Source organism: Sarcophilus harrisii, chromosome 4 (assembly GCF_902635505.1).
Source record: "Sarcophilus harrisii chromosome 4, mSarHar1.11, whole genome shotgun sequence".
Taxonomy (NCBI): domain Eukaryota; kingdom Metazoa; phylum Chordata; class Mammalia; order Dasyuromorphia; family Dasyuridae; genus Sarcophilus; species Sarcophilus harrisii.
Window position 1 is genome coordinate 345,156,971 of NC_045429.1, and position 14,306 is coordinate 345,171,276.

At 32.8% G+C, this 14,306-nt stretch overlaps 1 protein-coding gene across 3 annotated transcripts in view; it reads left to right on the plus strand.

Moving 5' to 3' along the window:
• The window catches only part of STXBP4 (syntaxin binding protein 4), a 217,665-nt gene that overhangs the window by 54,301 nt on the left and 149,058 nt on the right, over positions 1-14,306 (plus strand). For all 3 annotated transcript variants that reach the window (XM_031966434.1, XM_031966436.1, XM_031966435.1), the window contains exon 7: positions 12,030-12,124. In XM_031966434.1, the coding sequence (XP_031822294.1) occupies positions 12,030-12,124 (95 nt within the window). The remainder of the gene's footprint in view (positions 1-12,029; positions 12,125-14,306) is intronic.

Consider the following 14,306-nt stretch of genomic DNA (forward strand, 5'->3'; position numbering starts at 1 on the left):
CAGTTTCAGAAAAGAATTTCTGTTATTCTCTTGTTTCCATGAAGAAGTAGCAAAATTGCACACAGAATCTTATTTAGCAGTGATAACTTAGAAAGTAAAGATTGAGCTAAGTTACAGAATGGATTACTTCAATTTGGCAGTTTAAAAGAATTAATTCTCCAAGTCACTAGTCCCATTTTCCATCACATTCTACTTTGTTCATTTTTCGGGGATGAGATGTTTTAAGTTGTTATTTAAGGAGTAAAGAATAGCTAAGAACTATGGCTCTATTTTCTTTCTAGAGCATTTTTACCAAATGCATTTTATAAGCATATATTAATTGCCTATTATGTTCAAGGCATTATAGCTATAAAGATAAAAATTAGCCAGTCCCAGTCTTCATGGAATTTCCATTCTGTGTACTTGAGGGTGGAAAAAGAAGAGATTGAGAACAGAATGAGGATACAATAAGTCCACAAAAAAGAATATATATCTATATATAAAATCATTTCTTTAAATTTATTAAAGCTTTTTACTTTTCAAAATATATGCGTGGATAATTCTTCAACATTAACCCTTTGCCAAACCTTGTATTCCAATTTTCTCTTCCCTCAATGGCAAATAGTCCATTTATATAATCATTTCAAGAGTGGAGGGAGACAAAGCAATTCCAGTAGACTCAGGATGGAAAATGCCATCCACCTCCAGAGGGAGAATTATGAATACTGAATGTGGATCGAAGCATAGTATTTTTACCTTTTTATCATTTCTTGTGGGTTTTTTTCCCTTTTGATCTGATTTTTTTTTTTTTTTTTTTTTTTGGTGAGGCAATTGGAGTTAAGCTCAGGGCCACACAAGTAGGAAGTGTTAAGTGTCTGAGACCGGATTTGAACTCAGGTCCTCTGAGTGTCAGGGCTGGTGCTCCATCCATTGTGCCATCTAGCTGCCCCTGTGTCTGATTTTTCTGGCATAACATGACAGATATGGAAATATATTTAAAAGAATTGTACATATTTAACCTAAATCATATTGTTTGTGTCTTGGAGAGGGAAGAAATAAGGGTAGGAGAAAGAAAAATCTGGATCACAAAGTCTTAAGAAAACGAATGTTTATGTTTAAAACTACCTTTACATGGTATGTGGAAAAATAAAATACTACTGGAAAAAAAAAGAGAGAGTGGAGGAAGAGAGAAGTCTCACAACTGGCAAGATTAAGAAAAGGCCTATATAGGAAATAGCACTTGAATGAAGCCTTAAAGAAGTAAATCAGGAGAGCATTCCAGGAATGAAAGACAACTATTCAATGGCAAGGAGATAGGAAATAGATATAAAATATTCCATATATTCATATAAAATATGGGGAATAGCAAGTTTGCCAGGTTGGCTGGTATAAAGTACATAAAGTGAGAGGGTAAAGTGAAATAAGTCTAGAAAATAGGTAACTGGAGCCAAATTGTGACTCAATATTTATTAAGCACTTGCTATGTACAAGATATTATTTTAGGTCCTGTAGATAAAAAGAAAGGAAAAAGATAGTCATTGGGACACAGACACAGAGCTTGTGGTCCTATAAGGTAACCTACATGCAAGCAGCTATGTAAAAACACAATATATACAGAATGAGCAGTAAGTAATCATCAGAAAAATGTCACTAGAATTAAGAGGAATTGGGAAAGGCTTCCTTTAGAAGTGGGATTTTAGCTGATACTTGAGGGAGACCTGAGAAGTCAGGAGGGAGAAATGGAAAGAGCATTCCAGGCACACCCTTTTCTGTTCAAAAGTGCATTTTCTTGGGAAAGAGGAAGAGAAAGGGAAAGTATTTTTTACAAATATACTTCTATGTTCATCCAATCCTTCAAAGAACCAAGAATGATATCTCCCATGGTTGCCTTTTTTTTTTTTTTTAAACATCATAGAACCATGTGAGTGATCCATAATCAATTGCCTATGTTTTATCTTGAACATGTTTCCCATGTGAATGATTCATACTTGGTTTTTAATTTGACCGGGTAACATTGTTTTTATGCTACTCACTTTTCTTTTTTCTTTGTGTTCACCAAATTTCTCCAAATGTGAATTCCCTTTGAGATGAGATCTTCTACCAGCTGATAACATTTTCATATCTCTACTGGGCTATAACAGACAATAAGATATTAACTCACTAAAGAAGCCAAGTCACTCTAATTTTAGATTTAGTACTTTAACAACCCTAGCTTTCATACCATCCATTTTAGGAGTCTGATGTTCTTTTTATTTTTTTTAATTTTTAAAAAGTTTTATTTTTATTTTGAACTCAAATGCCCAATAAAATGAGTATTTCTATAATTTAGTGTAATATAGCAGAATATATATGTGTGTGCGTGTATTTTTTTTTTTTTTTTTTTTTTTTTTTTTTTGGCTGAGGCAATTGTGGTTAAGTAATTTGCCCACAAGGTTACACAGCTAGGAAGTTTTAAGTGTTCCAGGCTGTATTTGAACTCAGGTCCTCCCAATTTCAGGGCTGGTGCTCTAGCCACTATGACATCTAGCTGCCCCAGAATAATATTTTCTTTAGGTTAAATTTCCTGACAACACAAATTCATTTATCCAAATTATTGAATAAATGGATGAGAATGAAGGAATTGGGACTAAGCACAATCCAGGTATATGAAAATTCATCCAGAGAATCCAGAGGTATTTCTTAGAACTTTTTCTATCCTGTAAAGGAGAGGATAGTGACTTTTATGTAGTATACAATGTGCCATTTAAGCATTTTTTCAGTATGCATTAACAAACACTCCAGAATAGGAGAGTAGTGGGATCTTTTTGTGCTATCTTTGTTATCTATTAAAATAATCTTGAACAAATCAAGATAGAGATGAGAAGAACAAGTCACTTTCTACCTAAATGACAAAAATCTCAGCTTTTGATTTTCTTGGATGTGGATGAAACTCTGTCTAATATCTGAGGACCCTTGTGCTTCTGCAATGTGGCTGTATCTACTGTAGTGAGATAGAAAGGAACAAAAATTTATTAATCATCCACTGTGTTACAAATATTTCATTTGTTCCTTACAATAATCCTGTGAGGTAGATGATTACCCTTATTTTATGGTTTATAAGAAATTGAGGGGAGAACAGAGGTTTGGACATTAGCCTAGATTTGCATACCAAGTAAATATCTGTATCTGTATTTGAACTCAGACCTTCCTGACTCCATGCCCAGCCCTCTGCATCTTTCTGGCAAAGCAGGTCCATTTTTTTAAGCCACAAATGTAAAGCATTAGTCAATATATGTATTTACCAGTTTTTGAAATATTTTAGCACTTTGGATTAAATATTATTTTGTTTGGAACTATAACTATATATAATTAACATGGGCAGTTATTTGCCATAACATAAGGGAGATTGGTCTATAATTTTCTTTCTCTGTTTTTGTCCTACCTGGTTTAGGTATCAGTACCATGTCTATGTCATAAAAGGAATTTGGTAGAACTCCTTCAATGCCTATTTTTTCAAATAGTTTATATAGCATTGGAGTTAATTGTTCTTTAAATGTTTGGTAGAATTCATATGCAAATCAGTCTGGTCCTGGGAATTTTTTCTTAGGGAATTGATTAATAGCTTGTTCTATTTCTTTTTCTAAAACGGCACTGTTTAACCAATGTACTTCTTCCTCTGTTAATCTGGGCAAACTATATTTTTGAAGGTATTCATCCATTTCATTTAAGTTATCAAACTTATTGGCATAAAGTTGGGCAAAGTAACTCCTAATTATTGCTCTAATTTCCTCTTCATTAGTGGAAAGTTTTCCCTTTTCATTTTTAAGACTAATAATTTGATTTTCCCTTTTCCTTTTTCTAATCAAATTTACCAAGGGTTTATTTATTTTGTTGGTTTTTTCATAGAATCAACTCTTAGTTTTACTAATTCAATAGTTTGTTTGACTGGGGGTTTTAATTTGCTCTTTTTCTAACTTTAGTTGGAAGCCTAATTCATTCTCTTTCTCTATTTTATGCAAGTAGGCCTCTAGAGAGATAAAATTTCTCCTTATTACCTTTTTGGCTGCATCCCACACATTTTGGTATGATGTCTCATTATTGTCATTCTCTTGGGAGAAACTATTAATTGTGTCTGTAATTTGCTGTTTCATCCAATCATTCTTTAGGATGAGATTATTTAGTTTCCAATTACTTTTTGGTCTATTTTCCCCTGGCTTTTTATTGAATGTAATTTTTATCGCATTGTGATCTGAAAAGGATGCATTTACTATTTCTGTCTTTCTGCAATTGAATTTGAAGTCTTTATGTTCTAATATATGGTCAGTTTATATAGGTTCCATGAATTGCCGAAAAGAAAGTGTACTCTTTTCTGTCTCCATTTAGTTTTCTCCAAAGATCTATTATACTTAACTTTTCTAGTGTTCTGTTTACCTTTTTTAACTTCTTTCTTATTTATTTTGTGGTTTGATTTATCTAGTTCTGAGAGTGCAAAGTTGAGATCTCCCACTATAGTTTTACCGTCTATTTCTTCTTGCAGCTCTCTTAATTTCTCTTTAAAGAATTTAGATGCTGCACCACTTAGTTCATATTGCTTCATTATCTATGCCACCCTTTAGCAAGATATAGTACCTTGCCTTATCTCTTTTAATTAGATCAATTTTTGTTTTTGCTTGATCTGAGATCAGGATTTACCATAACATTAATAATGAAGAGATGAGAAATTTGATTATTTAAAAGACTTAAATGTTTTATGACTCATAGCTCTACCATGACTTCCTATTTAATCCTTCCTATGAAAATGGAGTAACTGCTTTTCTATGGGATGTACCTAATATTATGTAACCATGATACATTATTCTGTATATAGTTTTCTTTCATATCTTTAGTGTGAAATTGTTTAAAGATCAGATCTATACATTCTTTGACTTCTCTTTATTTTCCCCAACTTTCTAGATGACACTTTCTATATGAAATGGGAGTGACATTGTTTATTTATTGTTTTGTCTTTTTTATTACAGTCATGTTCAATCCTTTATGACATTTTGGGGGGTTTTCTTGGCAACAATACTAGAGTAGTTTACCATTTCCTTCTCCAGCTCATTTTACAGATGAGGAAACTGAGTCAAATAGGATTAAGTAACTTGCCCAGAGTCACATAGCCAATGTGTCTGAGGCTGGATTTGAACTCAAGATAAGTCTTCCTACCTCCAGAATCAGGGCTCAGTTTACCTCTGTACATAAAGCCATTACCACATAATGGTGTGAGCTGTTGTCACTTGATCAATGCATCTATAGACTTAGTATTAACTTTCACTGGAATAATTTCTCTGCTATTAATACCTCCAACCAAGGAAGAAAGTTTATCTTGATCATGATTGTATATTCCAAAAAGCCAGGTTTGCAATTTGGCAAAGTTAACTGAAGTAACTTACTTTTCCCAAAGTTACCTTTTAAAATAAAATCAAAACTTTATTAAAACAACTGAACATAAACAAAGCTACATAAGGCTTTATCTTCTGTTGGCAATAGCTTCAATTCTAGAGCTTTAGTAAAAGAAGATTCTTCCCAACTAATCAATTGTAAAAGCCCTTCCAACTTCCCACTTCTTAGCTTTTGTTTCCTCACATGTAGCTGTTAGAAAGAAAGAAACAAAGAAAGAAAAAAGAAAAGTTAGATATGATGCTACTGGTCTACTTGAAATCCTATGATCTGTTTTTTACAGTCAAAACATTTCTCAGTGAATTTACTAATTCACTCCTAGCCTCTCACTTTTCTTAAAAATCTACATGTTAACAGTCAAATGTAAACTGAAATTGTAATGCAATTATGTTGTTGGCAATCAAACCTTTATAACATACAGAATCTTGAATTAGAAAAATCTCACTTTTTATCACCAACTTTTCTAAAAAAAAAAAAAAAAAAAAAACAAAGGTTCATTTTCTAGGTTGTACCATGTTAAAGTTACATATAAACAGAAAATTTGACAAGGTTTTAAAATTCATTATAAACATTGTTTAATTGAAGACTAATAATATGCAGAAATGTTTACTTGGGTGTCTATATATATATCTTTTTACCAACAGTCTATTTCTTCTACATAGCAGCACAATCAAAAGATCTATGAGGAATGCTTTGGTAAAGTGAAGAATACATCCCTTTTTGTGGGTCCAATAAGGAAAGAATCTATTATTTGTCTTTTTTCTTTTTCAAAATATCTAAAGTGCAACTATTTTTGGAAGTGGATTAGACTTATTGGGCAGTTAAAAATTAAGAATTGTGTTAAGGTTGTTTCATATTCAGCAACATGGTTATATAATAGAAAGGTTGAATTTTCTTTTTCGTCCTTAGCATATGGAAGTGATATGATATTTGAGAAAGAACACTAAACTAGGATACATGTCTTACTTCTGTCCTAATTAGTTGTGTGACTTTGAACAAATTATTTCAGTTTAACTCTTGGGTTTCATCTCTCTTAGGTATGGTTTAAATCTCTAGGATCCTCTACTGCCTTCGACATACTTCATGTGTCATTATCAGTTTTATAACTAAAATTTGATTTGCATTTGGGCTTTTTCTTAATATATCTAAAATAGTCCTATCCCAAATACTGCCAGTTACCAAAGAAAGTGATATGCTGGTGATTAGAGTCACCAATTTGACTTTGTTCAGAAATTTTGAGTCTACAACAGAAGGATTTATCAAGTACTTAATTCATTCTATTGGTAAAATCCTACCCATTAAAAAAAATTAATAGTAATTCCTCTACAAGAACAACAACAAAAAAAGAACATATCACTTAGTTCCCTAATAAGGAATTCCAGAATTTCTTTCTAGTGATCAAGGAATGTATATAGTCCCTGCTAAAATTCCAAATTGTGAAACAACACTTCCACTTAACAGTGTGGGTAATACTCTCTGGGCAGCTAGAGACTCTGATCACTGAATTAGATACATATTCTTAGCAAACTAAAACACAAAATAGGAACTAGATTGGTTGATTAATTTTATGTTCCTTATATGGAGATATGGGTAAACACTGTATTTTAGAGAGCTTTTATCTAAAATGGCCTTCTAGTTAAAATGGTTTCCATAATCCCTATTTTTTACATAGCTCATGTCAACTTTTCCCCTTTTATTTCCCTTAACAACGAGGGGCTATTCATTTTTAAGAGGCATCTGATTTGTTACTAAAATTGGAGCAATACTAACCATCTTTCTGTCCTTCCTACTGTCCCATCAAGCTTGTTTATATAGTACATTTCACAGACATTATTAGTTGTAATATAACATAAATAATGGCAATTAGGCCAGTGTGTTATTGTTGTGGTTGTTTAGTCATTTTTATCATGTCTGACTCTTAAGTGACCCCATTTTGGGTTTTCCTGGCAAATATACTAATGTGGTTTGCCATTTCCTCATCCAGCTTATTTCATAGATGAGGAAAATGAAGTAAACCAGGTCTGATTAAGTGATTTATTTGCCCAGGGTCACATAACTAGTGTATGAGAATTTGGCCTCAGTTTTCCTGATTCTAAATCTAGTAATGTATCCATTGCACCATCCAACTGCCCCAAATTAAGCCAATTCCATAATCATTAAATTGTTTTTTATTTAGTTTTGTTTTGTTTTACTTATTCAGAGCCAGTGGGAAACTAATTCACAATATTAGAATAAATGTTTAACAGCATGTCTTCCTACCTATTCAGATGATCATGCTTTCCTAAGTGGAAGCACTCTATAATACAAAGAAAACTCTGGTCCACCTGATATTATTTTACCTATTCCCTGGGAAACTCTTGAATTTTAATAAATCTTTTCTTCTCATTACCCATATAAACCCAGGAAATAGGACGTTTACCACATCTCACATGTCAGTTTCTTCTTGATTTTAGGAGCCTTTCTTGTTTCTCTGTAAAAATGAAATTGCATTGCCACCTGCCAGTCCTTGGGATTTTATTGTCAGGGACCTCTACTTGTGGGATGGCTAGGATTCAGTTTGCTTGCTGGTTCTTGTACATAAGTGTGTTTCTAACTAACACTGTTTAGTTTAACTGTTTTTTGAGTTGTAAGCAGTAATGGACCTTTCTACCTCAGCAAAAGGGTTAGGTTTTTTTTGATGGACTATTGTGTGTATCAGATCCCCTGTATTCAACTAGTGGCAAGAATTTTATTTTGAGTTCTGTTGGGAATGCTGTCTGGACCTGTGGAAGAGAAACCTTTATATTTTGCATTAGTTTGGTGCAATCCATTATCACATTGGGATGAGTAATATTCAAATCATGGGTTGCTAGCAGGGTGAACAAAAATCTCATGTACTGACCTGTTTTGATTTCATAAGAGCTAAATCTGTCTTTCCTGGCCAAAATTGGTCTGTATTGACACAAAGCTTGGAGTTAAGGCAAAAACTAGGCCTGTATTTTCATAGTGCTTGGCAAGTTTCTAGTTATCACATTCCATCTTTTCACTTTCCCTGCATTTTTGAAGATAGTAAGGGTAATGGAGAAATTGTTTCATACCATAGAATTTTAGGAAATATTGCATTATCTTTTCTATGAGATGTGTTACCTGATCACTCGAGAGGGATTCTGAAATATTCCCATGGGAAGGAGGTGATTGAAGATTCTTTGCTATCATCTTAGAAGCAACTTTTTAAAAATTATATGGAAAGTCATCCAAAAATCAAGATATATTTATATTCTTTACATTTTGTCATATGATTGAAATCTTCAAGGAATGTGCCGATGAGCAGGGGCCTATCCTGGCTTTACCTTTACAGCTTTGCCCACATTGTGAAATTAAAGTATAGAATAGATTATGTAATAGGACTCTGCAATTGATACAAATTTTAGAGTATATCATTCATTTTGTTGTATACTCCTTGACAATATATGCATGACAAGATAATGGAACATGGTATTTAATTGATGAGACAAACTCTGCAGGTCAACTAAACAGCCATCTGGATGGCATTACAGTGTACCCAAGTATAAGATGCTTCCTAAAAAAAATTAGTTTTTGTTATTTTTCTATTTAGGCTTCTATGGTGAGTCCAATTTGCTTTTGAATATTGACTTTGGGTCTACACAAAAAGAGTATTTAAATGAGCATCCCAACAGAACTCAAAGGTCTAGTTATTGATTTGTTTGATTAGTCAGTCAAGTAGTTCCTTTTATCAGTTTCATAAATATGGGAACCAGTGGTTTTAATTTAATAATAGCAACAGACTCATGAAATTAACATGCATTTATTAAGTGCCTACTAGATGCCAGGCAGTGTATTTAACCCTGGGGATATAAAGACCATCCTTATTCTCAAGAAGCCAACATTCTACATAAAATGCAAACAACTATATACAAAGCAAGATATATACAAAATCCATCCGAAATAATCTCAGAGGGAAGAACTAAAAGAAGACTGGGAAAAGTTTCTGTCTGGAGGTGGAACTTTATTTGAGATATGAAGGAAACCAGGGATTCCAGGAAGCAGAGATAAAGAGTTCCAGACATGGAAAACAGTCAGTGAAAATACCCAAAAGGCAGGATTGAAGGGGAACCAAGTCATTTATTACACCAGATCTCTAACAGGTGTCAGTAGAAATGTTTATAAACTAATTTTTCAGTTGGCATTGGATGAAGACTATTAGTTCTACTTAGGGAGAGTCGACATGCGGAAAGGGATTCTCCTCAGCCATCCATATAGCCTCACATACTAATATGCCTGATCCAAGGACCCATTCTTGTTCTCCCCCATCCCTCTATTCTGCCTGCAGCTTCTTCCCTTTGGACTTTTGAAGTGTTGTATTTGTAGGTATATAAATTTTGTCTCATTTCCTTTTTGAGCTTAACATTGTACACAATGGCTGGCAACCTCAACAATTAATCTGTGGCTTATGCTTGCCAACTAACCTCCTTCTTTTGGAGGTGACTAGAAACTTTCAGTCTTAGACCTATATCTGCTGCTTATATTGTTCCCTCATCTTTTCCTTTGGATTTTTTCTTACCCGAGTATTGTCTATGAAGTATGCTTCCTTTCAGTAGCAGGAGTTCCTTGTTTGTTTGTCCTGTTTACATATGGAGACCCTGCTCTGGTCTTCCTTCTTATGGAAAGCTTCCACAACTCCTTCAGTGAATTTACCATATAATCTCTTTATTTTGTAATCATAAGGATTTTGAATATCAAAAATTATCTCAGTAATTAGCTAGGCAGTGATGGTAAAAGTTTTTGTAATTGGGTTTTTCTGTCTAAGTAGTTATATCATATCTCTCCAGATGGACTATAAACCTGTGTCACACAAGATGAATTCTTCCCAGAACATGAGTCTTCATTAATTTTAGAGAATTCTTCCATAATTGTTGTATTACTCTGTAATGAGATGTGAAACTGGATAGATCTATCAGGAAATAGGTATTATGAAATCCTACTAAATACTACATCTTTTCCAGTTCTCTCTTTTAGGAATATTGATAGTGGTTTTTGATTTTGGAATTTTAGACTTTATTTGGATTTTTTATTTATTTATTTATTTATTTTTTACTCTTTTTGTCAGAAATCCCTGGTCTCAGCTCTATTCATTTTTATCCCTTTGCAGAGATAGAAAATCTTATCAGTACATAACACCCTGGAAACAATTCCCTACTCTAAAGATCTCCAGGTGCATTCTTTTTGAAGGCCAAATAAATTTCTGAAGGCAGAGAGGCCTGATCACCTTTGAAAGGAGACCTCCCTGAAATTGATTAAGGTTGTGATCAGACTAAGAACCCCTTTAATAAAAAATCATTTATCATCCTTGATCAAATTGAAAGAAGAATCTATAAAGAAAGCAGCTAAAAATGTTTTTAGGAAAATAATTCTTTAGAGTGAATGAAAAATAAGTTATTATTCTGTTTAATGAGTCAAAAATTATTCATTAAACTTTGATTGAATCTTGATTATGAAATTTTTTCTTTTTATTTATTTATTCTTTAACCCTAAAAATTGTGGTTTAGAAATTATTTTGGTAGAGAGATTTTCAAAGTAAGATGGATCCCTCCCTTTGGATTCTCTTTCCCTCTGTAGGCAGAATTATACTTAATAATTTAATTAAAACATTTTTCCATGGCGAAATACTGAATTTTTTTCCACAATCTCCTTTATTTCCTCTAATTTATTCTCTAATCTATTTGTAGTTTCTTTATTAGGACCAACTACAACTTTAACCACCTGCTTCCATTTTACTCTTTGATAGGCCTTTAAAGTTTGCTTCTACTTACATTTTTTAGCCACATATCTCTTTTTGTGAGCCATACATGTTCTTTATAAATTACAACATTCACTTTTGATTATCTTATGGTGATTACTATTACATAGTTGTACTCATTATTTTCCTAATTCTCCATACTTCACTTCGCATCAATTCATATATCTTTACATGCATCTCTCAATCATCACATTCATCATTTCTTACAAGAATTCTTATAATATGCTAATCATGTACCGCAATTATTTAGTCATTCCTTAGTCAATGGTTATCAGCTTTTATTTCCAGTTCTTCACTACCACAAAAAGAGATATTGAAAATATTTTTGTACAAATGGAAACTTTCTTATTATCAATTACCTCTTTGGAATATAGGCCTACTGGTGGAATTTCAGAGTCAAAAAGTATGGATGTTTTAGTTATTTTATTTGAACAATAGCAACTTGCTTTCCAAAACTTCTGTCAGGCATTTATCTAAAGAAGCTTCTTCTGCAAGATGGCTTCTGCAAAATAAAGGCAGTTTATTTTTTTCATCCAAATTAGTAGATTTAATGTTGGTGGTTTTGTTTTTTTAAATAATTTTTGAATGTATTTTGAGAAAGTATAATTTCCAAATGCTGTTTTTTTCCTTCAAAATACCATTTAGTGTGTAAGTGAAAATATTTTATTTGATATATTTTAAGTTTGTAACAAAATGCTTATTGTTTAAACACAAGTTAATTCTGCCATCTGATTAATCTAAATTATTTTTGAGGAGCAGGATCCCAGAATGCATTTTATCAAAAGAAGATGTTCAATTAAATTTCCAATTAACATGCATCCTTTTGTTTCCTTAGATATCAACCCCAACTGGCCTAATGATACTGGACTACAAGGAGAGAATATTTCCTTAGATCCCTCAATTCGCCTTAAGATTGAGAAGCTAGAGATGGTAAATATTTCTGAGTTCTTTTTTTATTTCAAAATAAAGAATGTTATTTCCTTAAAAGTTTATTTGTGAAAACTAAATGCTAGTTTATTATCATCATCATTATTGTGTGTGATAATGCTTTTCTGTAATGATTTACAATTTACAATTGATTTTCATATTTTTTCAGAGCGCTAGGGCACATAGCACATCCATTTTAATAGTAGGTTTTAGCCCTGAGGTCATTGAAGTCTCCGTTAACATTCAAATTTGAATATATTACTTCAGAGGAGCTCATTGTGCAAAGTAACAGCAATATTGTAATGATGGTCAATTGTGAAAGATTTAGCTACTCTCATCAATACAGTGATTCAAGACAATACTCAGGATGGAAAATGCTGTTCAGTTTCAGAGAGAGAACTAATGAACCCAGAGAACAGACTGACATATTTTAACTCTCTCTCTCTCTCTCTCTCTCTCTCTCTCTCATTTTCCTTTCTGCCTCTGTCTCTCTTTCTCTTTTCAACATGACTAATATGGAAATGTTTTGCATGATATTTCTATGTATAACTGATATCATATTGCTTGCCTTTTCGATGAATCAGAAATAGGAAAGAGGAAGAGAATTTGAAACTCAGTTTAAAAAAAAAAATGTTAAAGAAAAATGCAAGTCCAGGGGCATTGGAAATAGAAGTGGAATAGAGTGAAGAAGGTGAGATATAGCCAGAAATGCAGACTCCAGGGATTTTTAAAAGGCGAGGGGGTGAGTCTTAAAAACAAAAAATAATTTATTTTTAAAGAAAATTTTGATGAATCTGTGGGAAAATAAAAAATATGCCACTTCACTTAGAGAAGGAATTGTGTAGTAGAGAACCAATATAGGAGTCAGGAAAACATGAATTCAAGTACTGCCTCTAACATACACTTACCCCAAGTCATTTAACTTGGGACTAAATGCTGATCTGCAGTCTCCATACCATGGTTACCAATAAAATTAGGATTCGTGATTCCTCAATTTTTTTCCCCCAAAATCAACTCTCCTTTAAGAACTAAGTCAACTCTATTTAAGTCAGTAAATGAAATAATAATGGAAGGAGGAGGTGAGTGAGTAAGCTGCTTCTTATATAGAAAAAAGGTCAGTTCTGCATATATAGATAATATCCAATAAATCTTTGATAATTGATTGCTATATGGGAATCATAAATATTCTTTGTATTTATTCAGTGGTTTGGTTGACTTTGGTCTCTGCAAAGCAAAGTTAGCTAAAATTTATGACAAGAGAAACAAATCCTGGTATGAAAGATTAATAAACAGAGAAAAGTAACATTAAAAGAAACTTTTTAAAAAGGGAAGCTAAATTTTAAAGAGGAAAAATAGTCATATGATCACAAAGTCTGAGGGAATTGTGAAGCATGGAATAAGATAAAAAAGGCACAAAGTCATCCTGAGAAGGAGAAACCTACTGAGAAAATTTATAAGACAAGAAATTTGAGATCACAGGGAAAATGAAAGACAGGGAAAAACCCTTAGAACTGTTAAGTGGGGAAGTAAGCTTCTGATAGAGAACAGACAAGGAAAATACCCTGTTCATTGTTGTCTTTAATAAAATGGACAGTGTCAGAAGCATCCACTTGCTACCTTTCCCAACTCTTAGAGGCAGATGTTTTCTTTTTTTTTTTTTTCCAGTTCAAGAGAGAAGGTAAATGCATAATTGGAATAGAATATTCATAGTGCTCATTTCTGTGTTCATACTTAGGTCTCATACCTAGTATGCCCTTCTCGCCTTTCTCTATACCTATCCAAATTCTTCCTGTCTTTTTCTTCAGGATCTATTTGTTCTGAACCCTTATGTACTTAGTCTGCTCAGCTATATATTACTGGACTATGTATTGTTTTGTATTGTTCTCTATTGCATAATGAAGCTTATCTTGTTAATTGGATTAAAAACTTCACTAAGTTTTATTCTACATATGGAACATATGGAACTAAGATTTCAGGAATATTTGAAATCCTCTCACCCAATGCAGGTTAGCACATTCTCTGCAATTTATAGTTTTAGATTTTTAGATTTGCCTAGATCACATGAGCAATCTCGTGCCTAGAGTCATCCAACTTGTAAGTGTCTGAGGAAATACTTGAATTGAACACAGATCTTCCTGGCTATAAAATTGAGTTCCCTCTTTGCTGTGTCAAACTGCTTCTGTTT